Genomic DNA, 18479 nt, shown 5'->3' with positions numbered 1-18479 from the left:
GCCTCAAATGCCTGGTCCCTTGTAACATAAATGTGTGAATATATATGCAGTGGGTCAAATTCTTCTCAGTTTCACCCTTGTAAATAAGATGAGAATTTGACTCAGTATTTATAACATTTGTTCCAATATTTTTAAAAACAGTCTAAATTTCAGGCCACTGTATCGCAAATGACTTAATATAAGCTCCACCCATACCTATGACAACTTTGTTTTCATAGAAACTAATATACCACGGAGAGAGAAAATATAAGAAAGGCTAAACAGGTGGCATAAACAAGGTGTGTTAAGTGGCATACTATGTTTTTGGTATCATCTACATATTGTCCACCATTCATAAATATTAGAGTTGTCCCAAACTTGTGGCAATAAAAGCTTGATAGCACCACACATCATCAACTCTCTGGGGAGAAGAGGGGAGAAAGAACAAACTGCACGTGACAGATGTTAGTCATGTAGTTTACTGCACTACTGGAAGGTGCTCAGACATACTCCGTGATAAGGGTGATACAAGAATCCAAATAGAATAGAATCAAATACTGATATAAACTTTACACAGTCTATATAGTTACATTTTTCAAAAGATCTTTCATAATTTAATCAAGTAAAAAGACCAAGTTTTTTTGGTCTTACCATATACATCTCTGTTGAAACAAACAATTTTGATGAGTGAGATACCACTTTCTCCTCATACTACATAGTAAATCCCATACCTGATGATAAATAAATGCTCCCAAATGATTTTTTTTTGGTCACCATCTATATGAGAGATGGAAGAGGCTTATTAGATCATCTGTTGTATCTCCATAACAAAGTAACACATTGTCCAGTCAAAAAAGCTACTTGATGAGTTAGTTGTTTTAAGGAAAGGCTAAAGAATGTAAGGAAACAGGCGAAGAAAGGCAGAAATCATACCTTCTTCAGTTAAATTATATACTGTGTATTTTTGTTGTTTATCAACCTTTACCTTACCAAATGTCCTAATGAAGCAGAAGTTCCTTGTTAGGCATACTAAGAAGAGTGCTGGGCTTGGAGGAATCTTACCAGGAATCTGAGTACCGGCAAGTATGCAGCTGTGACACTGAGTACATTTCCCAGACCTGAAGAAGAGCTCTCTGTAAACTCAAAAGTTTGTGTCTCTCACCAACAGAAGTTGGTCCAATAAAAGCTATTACCTTATCTACCCATTACCAAAATCCTGGGACCGACATAGCTGTTTGTTAATAGTAATATGTATGCACTACAGTTTGTCTAGGGATACTTGCTCCCATTCTTTAGAAAATTTAAATGAATCCTCAATCAAGTTTGCATTTTGCAGAAGACAAAAAGATGAAAAGCTACACCACAAGGTTAGTGATTCTTTTTGTTTTTAATCTGAATATAATTTAGCTCTGGGAGAACACAGTTGTGGGAAATAAAAATAACTCAACAGAGGGTGCAGAGATTTCCTTCCACATCTTTAGAGCTTATTGAGCAATTTCAGGCCTTCACTTGAACAACAGCCTTTAAATTTAATTGTTTCAGACAGCCTTCAATCCTGGCATTTCCAAATAAAAATGTTTTTAATCGACATGTTCAATCAGTGATATGCTGTATTTTTAAATTAAAGTACCCAATTTCACTTCAGCAAATATGCCAAACAAAAATCAAAAGTATTTGAAAAATTTTATTGGCTATGATTGGGGCAATAAATGGCAGAGACATTTTAAAACTTACTTTCTTTTATGAGGATCAGGGCTTGCTGGGAACCTCAACATCATCATGTTGAGCTACTACCAAACCAGAGAAATGTATTGCGCTCTCCAGGATCCAACATTGACTGAAGGGTTCTTATTCCCCAAACTTTCAGATAGAGCTTGGACCTGTTGCTTACTATGGTGCCTGACCACACAATACTTAGTTACACAAGTAAGACTTACATGAGTAGTCCTGTTGACGTCAGTGAGACTGCTCATGAGTAAGGTCTGGACATTGGTGTCTAGAGTTTCTCTTAGTGTTCCCTTGCTTGTTTCCAGAATTTGGGAACACCTGCACCTGATTGGTAGGAACAGACTAAATTATTTAATAGTAAAACTAAGGTTGTTTGTGATTATGCAGAATTTTATGCAATAAGAGATCATAGTCTTTCACTTTCACCTGCTTTCTACTGGGCCTCTTGCTCTTATGCTTCTCTTCATACTCTCTCCTAACTATTTCATTTATTGTCTTTCATGCCAGCCTTTTTGTTTGGAAAAAATATCCAGTCCCTGTGCATCAGCTGTCTTCCAACTCCTCCCTCAAATCCTTCTTTAAAACCAAACTGTCTCTTTTCCTGTTATAATGTGGTGTATATGTGCCTCCATTAAATGTTCATTATCTACTTCTTGAAATCAAAAACAGAGTAAGAAAAACGCCCTGCTTATCTCCTCCCCAACAATGTGTCCATTCTTTCTTGTACATGAATTGTTTTTTCTGTATAATACATTTGTCTGACTTAGGGCTGTATTGTGTGTTGATTTATACCCCATTCATGCGATGTAAATCAGTACAAAATTTAAATCTTAGTTTATAAATTCTTTTGGTCAAGGACTCTGTGTGTGTGTTTTAAAGCACTCTGTACTTTTACGCTGCTATATACCTAATAATTTTGTTAACTTTGTTTTTCTTCTACTAAGCTAGTATAGACTTAGGCCCCTAGCCTAAAAACACACTGCGTGTGCTGTACTTCACACACTGAGTTATCCCTGGGACTCCTCATGGAGCATAATGTTAAGCAAACGCATAAATCTTTGCAGAATTGAAGTATTAGTTTGTTGATGTTTTGCTGACGAGGCTTAACTTTTTTATTTCAAAAAGTTATTGGTTCATCTTTCTAAATTGTCAGTAGTCCCTGCCAAAAAAAAAGCCTGTTGAGAATCACTCTTTTTGTAAAGCCAGGTACATATTAAGAAATGGGTCCAATATGGCAGATCAGAAAACCCCTGAAGGAAAAGTGTTTGTATTGGGTAAATACAAGTGGCGAGTATTCAAATTCTTCAGAGGGAGAAAAACCATTTGGAGAATTATGGCCAGAGCTCTGCCCCACTTTGAGTCTTGAGAACTGTGGTCAAAGTCAAATTCAGATCTGTGGCACCCACTTAGAGCAGATCTGAATTTGGGACTATATATTACCAGGTATCAATTTTGACTTAAGAATTTTTAAATTATCACAAGGACTACTAATTTCATTTGCCATCATAGCGTGGCAATTGCTATGTCCACTTTATTGACTGTTTGGGATTGTGCACATCAGTGTGTGAAAATCAATTGACTTGTGAAATATTTAAGAAATGCCAGAAGTGAGCAGCAACACTGCTTAGGTAAAGCACTTCATTCTCTTATGTGCAGTGACCATTTTGAATGTTTTATGATATTGGGATACATCATCTATCTTTTCTTTTACTTTTTGACTTGAGTGCCGTGGAATATCATGACTACATCAGGGATCGGCATCCTTTGGCACACAGCCCTCCAGGGTAAGCCCTCGGGCAGGCCAGGCCAGGCCAGTTTGTTTACCTGCCTCATCCACAGGTTTGGCCAATCGCACGGTGGTTCACTCCTCCAGGCCAATGGGGGTTGCGGGAAGTGGTGTGGGCCGACTGATGTGCTGACCATCACTTCCTGCAATCCCCATTGGCTTGGAGTGGCGAACTGTGGCCAATGGGAGCTGCGATCAGACGAACCTGCAGACGTGGCAGGTAAACAAACTGGCCCACCAGGGGGCTTACCCTGCAGGACCAGGGGGCTTACCCTGGCTAGGCTAGATGCCAAAGGTTGCTGATTCCTGGACTACATTCAACTCTACATTTAATTTAACTCTGACTTCAATGAAATTATACCTGCTTATGCCAAGCCAAAAAAGTGAACATATTAAGATAGTTTTGATGAATTTCCATATTTTCCTGTGAGCATCTACTTTTACATTTTACTCATATGCAATGGTACTGTACATAGAATCATAGAAACGTAGGACTGGAAGAGATCTCAGTAGGTCATCTAATCCAGTCCCCTGCACTTAAGGCAGGACTAAATAATAACCAGACCATTCCTGACAAGCATCTAACCTGTTCTTGAAAACCTCCAGTGATAGAAATTCAATAACCTTCCTCGGCAGTTTGTTCATGCTTAACTACCCTGACAGTTAGGAAGCTTTTCCTAATGTCCAACCTACACCTTCCTTGCTGCAATTTAAGCCATTTGCTTCTTGTCCTATCCTCAGAAGTTAATGAGAGCAATTTTTATCCTTCTCTTTGTAACAAACTTTTATGTACTTGAAAAATGTTATGTCCTGCCTCAGTTTTCTCTTCTCCAGACTAAACAAACTAATTTTTTTCAATCTTTCCTCATACATCATGTTTTCTGGATATTTAATAACTTGTTGTTCTCCTCTGGACTTTGTCCATATCTTTCCTAAAACGTTGCACACAGAACTGGCCACAATACTCCAGGTGAGGCCACATCAGTGTGAAGTAGAGTGGAAGAATTACTTCTCGTGTCTTGCTTACAACACTCCTGCTGATATATTTCCAGAATGCTATTTGCTTTTTTTGCAACAGTGTTACACTTTTGACTCATATTTAGCTTGTGATCCACTGCAACCCCCAGATCCCATTCTACAGTACTCCTTCTTAGGCAGTAATTTCCCATTTTGTATGTGTGCAACTGATTGTTCCTTCGTAAGTGGAGTACTTTGCATTTGTCCTTATTGAATTTCATCCTATTTACTTCAGACCATTTCTCTGGTTTGTCCAGATCATTTTGAATTTTAATCCTATCCTCCAAAGCACTTCCAACCCCTCCCAGCTTGGTATCATCCACAAAGTTTTTACATGTACTCTCTATGCCATAATCTAAATAATTTGAGGATATTGAACAGGACTGATCCCTGAGGGACACCAGTCAATATGCCCTTCCAGCTTGACTGTGAACCACTGATGATTACTTTCTGGGAATGGTTTTCCAACCAGTCACCCACCTTATAGTACCTCCATCTAGGCTATATTTCCCTTGTTCGTTTATGAGGTCATGTAAGACAGTTTCAAAAGCCTTACTAAAGTCAAGATATACCATATCTACCGCTTTCCCCCCATCCACAAGGCTTGTTACCCTGTCAAATAAAGCTATTAGGTTGGTTTGAGATTACTTGTTCTTGACAATCCATGTTGACTTTTACTTATCCCCTTATTATCTTCTAGGTGTTTGCAAATTGATTGCTTGATTATTTGCTCCATTACCGTTCTGGGTACTGAAGTTATATTTGTTCATGTGTTTGTTATAGACTAGGAAAGAGATCAGGTTGCCATACTTGCAGCAGATACTTAATCAAATAAAGTCAGTTGACATCTGCTACTGTCATTGTTCATCATTCGTGCTTTTTCCCCATATTCTCAAGCTAATATGAAAACAGACTATCACTTCTGTCATACTGAACAGAGGCATACTAAGCCTTACCAGCATAAGGAATAAGTCACCAATTTAAATTATGATGGATTTAGGGCCAGATCAGAAGCTAGTGTAACTGTGTTAATCAATGAAGCTATGCTGATTTACACCAGCTGAGGAACTGGCATTTAATTTTTTTAGAATAAGTTAAAATTTCTACACTTAAGTAAAGCATTATAGTTCACTACAAATAATGCTTTAGATCTGTGCTACAGGGGTATGAGGTAGCAGGTACAAATACTGTACTGAGGTGATTTTAAATTACTTTTAATGGAGGAGCAATATTTAGAGGCATTGCAGAATAAATAAGGTAACATTAATCTTTAACTATACCTTAGACATTTTCCAAACTTTACAGATTATAGTACTGTTTCTGCAAACAGACAGTCATATGAGTAAAGCAAAGCATGCATTTAACTGTTTACAGAGACAGGGCCTGAATTACAAAAAAGTTTAATTTAGAGAGAGACTTCATTTAGAGTGAAATATTGCAAGAGTTCAAAATAGGTTTTGTTTATGGTAGACAAATAAACCTCAAATGTTCATGCTTTAGAAATACAATGGCAAAGTCACCTGCAAATCAAAAGTGCCAGATTTTGTGTTTTCAGTCATTAAAAAAATCTACTTCATCAAAACATATCAAGTATAAATGTGCAGCATTACATGTAATTTTAAAGATAGAGCAAGCCAAAAATATCTAAAAAAAAATCTTGTTTATTTTCTTCTAGACTGGTAAAGAAAATGAATTTTGATTGATGCAAGCTAATCATCACAGCAAATTAAATACTGAAATATTGAATAACTTTAACAGTAATAAACAAATGCATATAGCCTGAAATATGCATTTAAATTTTACATTATTAGATTAAATTAGCATCCTGACAGTCTTGTTTGTTACACTAAGACTTTGAAACGCACAGGATTAGATTATATGCAAAGCAATCGAGAACAACTGATAACAAAAAAATTAGTGATACTTGTATACAAATGTTAAACAATCAGGCTCACTTCATAGAAATACCCTCTGTATTAACTGTATGGTCCAGTAGCAGAAATGAGCCAAATTTATCTGATTAGCAGTATTGCTACCTAATAAGATACCTATTGCATTTACAGGATAACTCACCTACCATTTCATTAGGTGGCATAACATGATTTAGCATGGGAGGATTATCTTCTCTCCCTGTAACTCATGTTGATGAGGTCTGAATATGATGGGATTAGAACTATCCAGCTTCTAGAATTGTATGAAAAAGAGCATTGCATTCCAACTCCCAGGCTGATATACTGTAGCCTATCTATGACAGCTGAACTCTTATGAAAGTAGTTACAAAAGCTGTTAAAATGTTTAGCACCCAAAAATCTTTTCTTGAAGCTTTAAACTGTTGTCACATAGCCACTTCCTGATAAAGACAACTACAGAATACTTCACCTGGTGGAAAGGTTGAATATTGTATTATTCATTAAACCTACTTGTCTCCAAATATTAAAATGCACATGTTTCATATTCTCCAGCTTTGCATACCTTCTCAAACTAGACTTAAAGGCATTAAATTAAACCCATATGGTTCTTCCTTATTCCAAACAGAACTGCTACATTCATTAAACTCTTTGCTATTTTAGAATGCAGTGAAATGAAATTCATTGTTTTTAGGACTCATTATCAGCTACAGCAATTTAGAATTTCCATGGAAGAGTTTGTAAGGCACCCAAAAAAGTTTTCCAAGCTCGCAAGTATGAACTAGATAATCACCTCCCAGAGCAGGTCTATACTACAGGGTTAAGTCGACCTAAGTTACGCAACTCCAGCTACAAGAATAACGTAGCTGGAGTCGACATAGCTTAGGTCAACTTATTGCGGTGTCTACACCACGCTGGGTTCAAGGAAAAGTTTTCCCATCGACTTCACTGGCATGAGAAGCATAAGGTAAGTCCCGTCATCAATGGGAGAGAACTCTGTGGTCAATTTAGCTAGACCCACTAAACTGACCCCCGGTGGATCAATCACCACAGCGTCGATCCACGGTAAGTGTAGACATGCCCTCAGAGTGCACATACGCTCTTTGGGGTAAGTCCAAACTAATTAAGGTTAGTTTACTCAAATGTTTCACAATTTGTATCGTTCTGCACATGCTATTATATAAGATATGTGCTACTTGCATACTAGAAGATGCTTGTTGGAGCAGAACCCTGAGAAAATCAAGGAAAATGTATTTTTAAAAAAACCCACACATTGTTTAATAGTATCAGTTTGAGCAGTTTCAATACTTCCCTTTAAAAATTTAAACAAGTGAAGTCACAATTTTTCTAATGAGAACAATTTGAATTTATCAGAATTTTAAACATAAATAGAGTTTTGGATTATAAATGCATGTCATGTGTTGATTATTATATAATTTAAAAATGTATTTGAAAATTCTAACCCTCTAAGAGTAGCAATACTCAATACATCAAAATATTTGCAGGCTTCAAGTTCAAATAATTCCTGATACGGGGTGATGCTTTTCCAATAATTATTAGGGCAAGTTTTTACTTTATTATATTATAGGTGCTAGATGATCTAGTTTCAGCTTTTATCAGCCTTGTGTACAATTCTCATCATTCCCATGTATCCAGAAACAAATCTGGGCATACTTGAGAGGAGTAATTCGTACCGCTACATTATAATCCTGCTGCATACCATTTACATCCATCCACTGATGACCTGAATAAACAGCAATGATTTTGCGTTTCCATTTCTTCTTGTTTGGCTCTTTAAGGCGGAGATAGACTCCAGATCCAATAGACCCAGACTCAGCATCACAGTACTGGTAGAAGAGATCACTGGATTCATCAGACACGCTACAAAATCGATAGACTAACTGCCCAGATCGATCATCATCAAAACCTGAGAAGTGGATCATGCTACCAGGCATCTTTCTGATTGTTGGGCTGATTCCCAGCTCCATATATTTCTTTTTGTGAGGGCGCTTGAGCTCAAGAACAGCATAATCATAATCCAGGGAAACATCCCCAGTTACGCCTTCAAACCAGCCTTTTGGGATCTGGGTACTCTTTACTCTGGTCCACTGGAAGGAAGGTTTACTATCAGAAGTTTTCCGACTCCTCTCTGTTGCCTTTTGTTTTCTGCCACGACCTTTGGATCTCTGCTTCAATTCTGTGGTATGCTCACTGTGATCTCTTGCCACAGAAACATCTCTCTTACCCCTTTGAGCACCTCTGCGTTTCTTGCCCTCACCTTTAGATCGCATCTTCAGCAATCCTACCCTCAGCTTTTTGCTGCCCTTGATGTAATCCTTGCCATTATGAATACAGTGAGCAGCTGTTAGAACGTGCGTGGGGGAAATAAGAATGCCACTGCAGCCTGTGGAAATCTTCACAGCTGTGCTAAAAGGGAAGTTGGTCATGAACCGCTTGTCAGAGATACTGAATCTGCTGTCTGTGCCATATATCTGTCTCTTTCTTCTTGGGGACGTTCTTGTGGTGGTGGTGTTGGCTGCGTCAACTGCTAGCCCTAGAACATTCACATGAGTCAGGGTCCGTGTGCCATTCTCAAAAACGGTCTCATAGGACAGAAACTCCTTCAGGTCAGACAAGCTTGGCACTGGGAGTCTCCTTTGGCATTCAATTCCACACACATTACTCAGCTCTAATTTGGCTTTTGCCTCAAATTTAGGGCTGTCAAGGGAGAAAGTCCGTTCACTCACAATCTGGGGTACGTTCTTCAAGTGCCAGGTGAAATCTTGTTCTGTTGCGGCTCCATCAGTCAGACATAATACGGGAATGGAAAGCATCAACAACAGCAATATATGTCCCATTGTGTTAATGTGTGTTGCTCTGAAAAAGGGAGAATAGAGACTCAAATTGGTATTTAAAAATTAAATTTATCGGATTATATTGTATGACTACAGCACTGTACAATATTTCCATCAAAATCAATGGGAGTAGAATATTAGCATCTGAGTTACAAAAGAAACAGGAACTCATTGAATCTTCATTCATTTCCCCACATTTTGATCTCTATAATTCTACTTATGTTATTCATTAAATAATAAATTACACCTAGATATAAATCATAACACTCGTATTTTAAGAAGCTAGCCCCATTTCCTTGATGTTCTACTTTAACAACATGGCATGGTACCGATCATAAATGCATTCGATACATTTCAAATCCATCAACGTCAGGCTTTATAGTGTAGTGCCTTGTCTAATTTTGTTCTTGTGTTTGTGGCTGAAAACAATCAAGACTGCAAAAATTCTGAAGATAATATGCAATAAATGCAGATCAATATGTGCAAAATGTTTTTTTAAAGGCTACATAAAAGTAAAATAGCTTGATTCAAATTAGTACTTTCTCCAAATCAAAATGTTCTTTATTGTATCATATCCAACAGTAGCAGCCTTAGGCCTAAGCAACCTATGCAGCCACATACCACGCATCCAACCAGAAAGACAGATGGCCATCCCTAGTTCTGTCTGTTTCTGGTAGCTGTGGACAGTGAGACACATTCACTCCTTAAATTGCCTGCTTGTGCTCTTGCTTTGAAGGATTTGCTTCTGCTCCATCCTCTGGCTTTCTAGTCTGTCTGAGGGACCCAAGAGCCACAGAGCTTCATACACAAAGGGTGAGTCACAAGATAGTAGAAGATGGCTAATCTGGGGGAAGGGTTTCAGGGATTCATAGAGTAGGGAGGACACAGTCATAGGTGGTGGACGAGCTAGATGGGCCTCCCAAGCTATTTCCCTTTTAGATCTCTCAGAAAACTTTTAATACATATTACAGTGGTGCCTGGAGGCCCTGGCTAAGATGCAAGACTCATTGTACCAGGTGCTGTATATACACAAGAGCTTACATTTTAAATAGACAAGAAACACAAATGAAGCATTATTCTTGTTTTTACAGATAGTCTTTCTGTGCCTTAGTTCCCCAAGTGACTTTCCCAAGGTCACACAGGAAGGCTATAGCATAGCCAGGAGTGGAACTAAGCTCCTCTGAATCCTAGCCCAGTACCTTAATTGCAAGTCCATTCTAACTCTGTAGATGGACTTGATGCCTAAAATATTAACCAGATATTGGCTGTTGCCATTTGGAGAATTGAGCTTATTCATGTACCCCTCTGTACAGTTGGGTAATATTGAAACCTAAAGCACTGCTTATAATTAAACCTTAAGTTAAGCAATTTAAGGACATGTATGGTTATGCTTTTTGGTTTACCGTAATTACAGTGGAAACCTGGATAAAATGTCTGTTTTATATTACATATAATATAGTTTAACAAATTATATATAGTTTAGCAAAATCTGAATCCTTTGTTTTGGTGAAAATTAAAGATAATATAAAAAGAATAGGGCTAGATATTACATCATCTTCCAATATCCTAAACTTGTGTGGTACACTAACTTTGATTCCTAACTAACTTACTTAGGGCAGGACTATACTACCGCAAGTTACAGCGACCTAAGCGCTGTCTACACCAGTGCTATGTCGGCAGGAAATGCTCTCCTACTGACATAGCTTCCGTCTCTCGTGAAGGTGGAGTAATTATGCCAATGGGGAAGAGCTCTTCCTTGGGCATAGAGCATCTTCACAAGATGCTCTATGGTGGCTCAGCTGCATTGGTGCAGACTTGCCCTTCGATTCATGCCCCCTTACCAATTTATTCTCCTTACAGATCTTCTAAATTTGGACCACTAAGTCTGAGGTAAAGGGAGTTAAAGTGGGCATGAAGGCAGGGGTGTGGCAATAAAGGCAACTAACATGAAGGTATAAGAAGATGAACTTTAAAGTAGGCCCGATTCTGTTTTAAAGCATACAAAAAACTTTAAAAGCCTGAAAGGATAAATATTACTGATATTAATGTGAAAAGAACTGTATTTTAATGTCCTAATACACCTGTTTAACAAGTAGAGATGTGCTAAGAAAGCCAGTTGTTTTGTAGAACTTGTGGAACCTGTCAATATGCAAGACACATGCTTTCTAGAATTCCCCTTCTCTTTGAGCCTAATGACTGGCTCACAATTCAGAGTCCACATACATAATCTTTTCCTGCAGCTAAGTGTCATAAATGTTTAGGAATGTTCACTAACGCTAGTTTCATGCAGAAAGACTTGGGCATACCACTTCTGAAGTCTTTCCAGTAAGATGGTTGATGTCCCAGCTGGAGCTATAACTAACTTTTCTCTATATCGAGGCTTCCTACAATAAAATGGGTGGGGTGATGTAGCTCCCTGCAATCATCTCTAACACAACCGCAAAGACTACATCACTCTTCCTGTCTGAAAGATTGAATAGAATGGTTATTCTCTGTAAGGGCAGACTTTAGAAGTCAAGAATTTTTACATTTATAATGAACCATTTTTTGTTTGCTATTAGTTGGAAATGAAGTACTTTGAGAGTTGGAAGAAGCCTATACCCAGAAACAAACCTCCTACAAACATAGGAATTGTCATATCAGAGCAAACTAGTTGTCCTAGATAATGGTTTCTTTTATTGCTACACATGTTTAAAATAAACAGAGATCTTAAACACTATGCTGCTTTAAGGTAGGGAGCAAGTGCTTCAGAGAAGGAGAAGAAACTGGGAACAAAACAAAAGGGATAGGGGCGATTCAGACCCCTGTGAAAAACTTCAGCTTCTCCTTCCAGTTATCAAACCCCCCCCAACACACTGATGAGGGTTCTTATCTTGATCTGCTGCATGTACAAGCCCCTCCAACTTTCCCCACTTCAAACTCCCAACATCCCAAACATTTCTCCATCCCCCATAGCAAACTCCCCCCAAAACTCTACGCTCTACTTCTACTCTGGTCCCTCTTCAACAACAAGCTCCAGTATAACATATCTCCCTCTTCCTACAATTAAAACACCCACAAGCAGATTTGTGGGTCTGCCCCAAATTTCCCATGAATTCATGCATAGTTGTAATTCACTTGCTAATATAGGATTGATGAGAAGAAAAATGAAGCTCAAGTTCCTGGTAGGGTTTTTCCCTCCAATGTCTATCTGTTTAGTACAAGCTGTGTCCTGGGGTTGTTGAACAGGTACTTATCGTCGGAGCGGATTGCACAAGGACTAGGGCTCTAGTATCTCAAAAACAGATTTAAGTAATGTTCAGACCTCAAAGTGAGGAGTTGTTACTTTAACCTGTTTAGAGGTACATCTTTTTCCACACAATTTTGCAAGGGGAAAAAAATTGGAATGAACCGTTCAGGAAGAAAACTCACTGTTTTGGGGCAACTATCTATCAACATCTAACCACAGATAGCATGTGCAAATCCCAAGATGAATCCTGAAAATGTTTAGGGCTAACAGCACCCGCTCCTCCAGACTCCACAGAAGAAACCATTACTCTAGTAATGAGCTAAGACATAACAGTAAATCTCAGTCCTGAATTCTGTCTGCCACTTCATCCTAACTTGTGCTGATATGCTTGATGAGTGCATTAGTTTACATATCTGACCTTCCATTCTGGTTTAAGAAAAACAGAGATCTATTCTGAGATATTGTAAATTTAGGTATGTGTATAGTGCACAAGCATAGAAGCTAATTTTACAAGATATGTATTAAAGCACAAGGCAGGGTTCTGAAATCAAACTAAACTTACTTCAGCTGCAAAATGAATTAATGGAATTAAGGATAATGTCAGCCTTTCCTTATTGCTTAAATTTGTATCTGTGTGTGTGTGTGTATGTGTGTATATATATATCAATAAGGAAAAGCTGAAATTATCCTTAATTCTATCAATTCATTTTGGATGAAGTGGCAGATATATATATATCCATCCACTAGATGGCAGAATTAGATCAATTCTCTTTAAACGTATTCTTGCTAAATATTTTATCTTTCAATACAGTGTAATATGATGCATTATAAAACTGCTTTTATTAAGGATACTTACCCGTAATTTTCTAGACTGAATTTTAAATTAAATTTTAGTTTAGGCTGTAAACTCGTATGTAGGAATTTGTCGTTTTTCAGTCTTCTGTAAAGAGCCGTGCACATTGCACTAATAGTCTCTCATACACCTCTTTCAGGTGGAAAAGATACATTTACCAGATGAACTGCCTTGAGAAAATGACAATTGATAAGATTGCCTGAAGACACTGCTCTGGCAAGTGTTTTCACAACACCCCTCATTTCTGACCCGTACCATCGCTAATTCATTCAGGGTTAGTTTTCCCAGTACACAAAGGCACGGTTGTTTTGTGATAAGAACACTTATTCCACTAGAGAATGAAATGCTCTTAAATATCTTCCCCCAACCCCAAGTGTCCCTCTCACCGCCCCCAATGTTTCTCTCCAGAGACACACAAATGCATACAATTACTGGTGAACGGTGTGTGCTAAACTAGGCAATTTTCTACTTTAACAAACGTTATTTTTACTTTGTATAGCTCAAAGCTCAAGCCCAAAGCTTGCCCCGCACTCTATGGACAGATACCATTTCTTTCCAGACAGTACTACGCCCACTATTTTCTTCCCTTACTTTTCAAGGACGAGAGAAAGAAAGCATGGTTGTCAAGCAACTTTTGTTCGTTTTGGAGGATGGTTTGAACAGCTCCTAAAATTAACGCTCTGTCATTAACAAGCATCTTTCACTTCCCAGTGAAACGAAAGCTGTAGAGACCAAAAACGGTCCTTTTAAAATTGCTGTTAGCAGTCGCTTTCACTTCCAGTTAGTTTATTTTCTCCATCCCCCATCCCTAGGAATGAGCTGTTCTAGTTGCAGCAGTCTGTTAAATTCTTTATGATTGCAGTGCAACTAGCTTGCCTCTTTATTGATACTGATCAGCTTTGCCTGTTTACAAGATTGATGTCTAGTAACTATACAATTCTCTACACTAATACCCTCGTGTACAATTACTACATGCCCTCTGTAATACACTGAGCCCGCATATCAGTGTATTAGGCACAGACAGAAGAATTAGACATAGATGGATGAATTACTCCAGCATTATCAGGAACAGAAGCAGTGTTACCTCAAACATTTTTTCGAAATCACTTTTATGGACATATCTCTCTCAATAGATAGTTCCTTAAACGCGATTCTAGAGTTGCCTAAAAGAAAGAAAATAGCTTTTAGGCTTGTGTTTTAGAGAGAGAGAGAGAGAGAGAGAGAGAGAGATCGATCCCAGGTTTCTAAAACAAAATGATCAGTTTTCAAATTTAAATACCTGCTGCCTTTACTTTTTCCATTTCTCTTGCAGATGAACTCGTTTTATAAAAAGGACTCCAGAGGCTGAAAATTAAATAAAAAACTTAGCAGAGATTTTTGTAGCTCTTCACTGCCAGAAGCAATCTGGATAAAATTAGTGTCAATTTCAAAATATGGGAGGAATGGTAACAGAGAAACTGAGCAGATGAATCGAGAGGGGGTGGGGGAAGTTGCTGCAAAAACAGCCTCTCTCAATAGGCATTGCTGGGACTGTGCAGAGGCAAAAGTATGAAAACTTCCAAAATAAGCCTTTTCTTTCTTTCTGTTTTTAAGCTAAAGCCTCCTGAAATGTACCAGGAAAAAAAGTGTAACCGTTCAATCTAGCCAAGAATATTTTCATCAAACTGGTCAGGCTATTCAGAAAAAGCTACTTCTAGTGTAAAATCCTGTAACTGGCCAAAATTTATTTCTTGACATCTTTCATCAACTGTATCTATTTGTAAACGCTGCTGTAACAGAGAGGACCACATCTGTGTTCCAGTAAACACGGTCACCTTAACAGAGGAGGGTGGGTGAGTGTGAGAACAGTGTATCTACCTTTTCCCGCTGAGGCTCCAAACAGCTAGTCCATAAACTCCAGCTCTCAGATCTTTAAAAAAAAAAAAAAAGGCCGTTCAGCATTTTTGTGGTACGAGTAAGAGGTCTCAGGTGCAGCCCGCATGCCAACGTGCCTGTTTGCTTTCAAAGCAGGCAGCCCCCTGAGAGTTTGTTCCTAGCTCAGAAGGCGCCACATAGGAACATCATTGGAAACACCGTTTCATACCTGTTAGCATTCGAGAGAAAGGTGAAAACCTGCCCAAATCCACGGCTCGTAAAACTTTCTACGTAGACATGCAATAGGTGTTCTACTAGGTCATAATCCGTATTTGCCAGCTGGTTCCCAATTTAGTGGGAGAGAGAGATCGTCACCGCCCGCCGGCCAGCACCAGAGAGAGCAGCAGCCACTGAGCACAGCCGGAGCCCTGGCGGCTACTGAAGAAGGGAATGGGGGGAGCGGCCAGGTTTTTCCCAGGCGGGGGAGGGAGGTCGGCCCGAGGGTGAGCTGCGGGGACCGCGCGCGGGTGATTCTGTGGATGGGAGGGGAAGGAAAGGGGCTGGCGGGATGAGCTGGAACAGCTGGCTGGACGGGAAGGCGGGAGAGGGCGGCAGAAGTGCAAGCTGTGGGGTAACTGCTCTGTGGGGAAGATAGAGAGCCGGCTGTGGGGGTGGCGGGGACATCGGGGGAATGCAGGGGAGAAGGGGAACGGACTGGGGGTGGCGGGGACAGCGGAGAGTGGAGGGAAGAAGGGGAAAAGACTGGGGTGGGGGGACAGCGCGGGGATGCAGGGGAGACGGGGAACGGGCTGGGGGTGGGGGGACAGCGCGGGGATGCAGGGGAGACGGGGAACGGGCTGGGGGTGGGGGGACAGCGCGGGGATGCAGGGGAGACGGGGAACAGACTGGGAGTGGAGGGACAGCGCGGGGATGCAGGGGAGAAGGGGAACGGGCGGAGGGTGCAGGGGAGAAGGGGAACGGACTGGGGGTGGGGGACAGCGGGGGATGCAGGGGAGAAGGGGAACGGGCTGGGGGTGGGGGGACAGCGGGGGGTGCAGGGGAGAAGGGGAACGGACTGGGAGTGGAGGGACAGCGCGGGGATGCAGGGGAGAAGGGGAACGGGCGGAGGGTGCAGGGGAGAAGGGGAACGGACTGGGGGTGGCGGAGACAGCGGGGGGTGCAGGGGAGAAGGGGAACGGACTGGGAGTGGAGGGACAGCGCGGGGATGCAGGGGAGAAGGGGAACGGGCGGAGGGTGCAGGGGAGAAGGGGAACGGACTGGGGGTGGGGGACAGCGGGGGATGCAGGGGAGACGGGGAACGGACTGGGGGTGGGGGACAGCGGGGGGTGCAGGGGAGACGGGGAACGGACTGGGGGTGGGGGACAGCGGGGGGTGCAGGGGAGACGGGGAACGGACTGGGGGTGGGGGACAGCGGGGGGTGCAGGGGAGACGGGGAACGGACTGGGGGTGGGGGACAGCGCGGGGATGCAGGGGAGACGGGGAATTGACTGGGTTTTTTTCTCTGGGAGCGGGCTGCGGCTGGGAGGTCGATCTCCCCCCTCCTGCACGCTGGGGGACTGCGAGAGGGCGCCGCCCCCCCACCAGAGGTCAGAGCTGCGGCCGGAGAGCACCGCCCCGCGCCGGCTCCCCAGTCTCCCGCGCTGCAACTGGCGGAGGGACTGGCCGGTCCTCGCGCTGCCCCTGCCAGGGACTTTCCCGCGGCTCCTCGCGCCTCAGGGCCAGCAGGTCTCTCAGCTGGGAGCGGGGGCGTTTCCCGCCTTGGAAACGCAGGAGGCGCCGCTTGCTGATTCACCCAACGGCCTGCCCAGCACAGGTCAGCGCCCCCCTCGCCATCACTCCCCACGAGCCCCCTTGATCACCTCCCTCCCCAGCGCGCCCTCCTCACCATCACCTTCCCCCTGAGCCCCACCTCACCAGCTCCGCCGCACCACGCCCCCCTCGCCATCACTCCCCCCGCCATGTCCTCCTCCCCATCACCTCTCCCCCTACCCACCCCAAGCCTTCCCTGCACCCTCCACACCATCATCTCTCCAGTCTCACCTGTACCCCTCCTGCACCACCTCCCCCCAACCTGAAGCACATCTCTCTCTCTCCATGGTTTAACCAGGTCCTTGAGCAATCTTTGGTGTTTCATGAACTACCGACAAGATGACTGAGTTTCCCTCCCTTCCCATGAGGAATTTGCATATAATAAGGCCACCCTCCACCTCTCAAGGCCCTTTTTCTCCAACTACAGATTTCACCTTTGGTTTCACCCAGGCGTCCTCACGGGATCTCTGGTACCTGCTGTTGCAGACTTCACTGCCCATCTCTAAAGTACATCTAAAACTGAAGGAACTGCTAGAATCTGGCAAGGAGATGTACAAGCATCACACTGATCAGGGCTGCCAAGCCATCCCCAATCTTGTCATCAGGGACAAGGTTTGGCTGCCCATGCAGAATCTAAGGTCATAGAATCATAGAATCATAGAATATCAGGGTTGGAAGGGACCCCAGAAGGTCATCTAGTCCAACCCCCTGCTCAAAGCAGGACCAATTCCCAGTTGAATCATCCCAGCCAGGGCTTTGTCAAGCCTGACCTTAAAAACCTCTAAGGAAGGAGATTCTACCACCTCCCTAGGTAATTTTTCAGGTAGTGTTTCACCACCCTCTTAGTGAAAAAGTTTTTCCTAATATCCAATCTAAACCTCCCCCACTGCAACTTGAGACCATTACTCCTCGTTCTGTCATCTGCTACCATTGAGAACAGTCGAGAGCCATCCTCTTTGGAACCCCCTTTTAGGTAGTTGAAAGCAGCTATCAAATCCCCCCTCATTCTTCTCTTCTGCAGGCTAAACAATCCCAGCTCCCTCAGCCTCTCCTCATAACTCATGTGTTCCAGTCCCCTAATCATTTTTGTTGCCCTTCGCTGGACTCTCTCCAATTTATCCACATCCTTCTTGAAGTGTGGGGCCCAAAACTGGACACAGTACTCCAGATGAGGCCTCACCAATGTCGAATAGAGGGGAACGATCACGTCCCTTGATCTGCTCGCTATGCCCCTACTTATACATCCCAAAATGCCATTGGCCTTCTTGGCAACAAGGGCACACTGCTGACTCATATCCAGCTTCTCGTCCACTGTCACCCCTAGGTCCTTTTCCGCAGAACTGCTGCCTAGCCATTCGGTCCCTAGTCTGTAGCTGTGCATTGGGTTCTTCCGTCCTAAGTGCAGGACCCTGCACTTATCCTTATTGAACCTCATCAGATT

General features: G+C 42.0%; 1 protein-coding gene across 5 annotated transcripts; it reads right to left on the bottom strand.

Moving 5' to 3' along the window:
• Positions 1 to 442: 442 nt before the first annotated feature.
• PRSS35 (serine protease 35) lies at positions 443 to 15903 on the bottom strand. Of its 5 annotated transcripts, XM_075126555.1 has the most exons (5): positions 15438 to 15903; positions 15212 to 15263; positions 14634 to 14698; positions 14439 to 14517; positions 443 to 9294 (listed from the first exon to the last, which is right to left on the bottom strand). In XM_075126555.1, exons 1-5 carry the CDS (start codon positions 15445 to 15447, stop codon positions 8034 to 8036), a joined length of 1467 nt encoding a protein of 488 aa, XP_074982656.1. In that variant the 5' UTR covers positions 15448 to 15903; the 3' UTR covers positions 443 to 8033. The 5 variants fall into 5 exon arrangements, with proteins under 5 accessions (XP_074982656.1, XP_048701076.2, XP_048701078.2 ...); XM_048845119.2 differs by lacking the exons at positions 14439 to 14517; positions 14634 to 14698; XM_048845121.2 differs by lacking the exons at positions 14439 to 14517; positions 14634 to 14698; positions 15212 to 15263.
• Between the last annotated feature and the right edge of the window lie 2576 nt (positions 15904 to 18479).

This window comes from Caretta caretta, chromosome 3 (genome assembly GCF_965140235.1).
Source record: "Caretta caretta isolate rCarCar2 chromosome 3, rCarCar1.hap1, whole genome shotgun sequence".
In the NCBI taxonomy this organism is placed as follows: Eukaryota; Metazoa; Chordata; order Testudines; family Cheloniidae; genus Caretta; species Caretta caretta.
The sequence above is the reverse complement of the archived record's forward strand: the minus strand, read 5'-3'. Positions and strand labels throughout refer to the sequence as shown.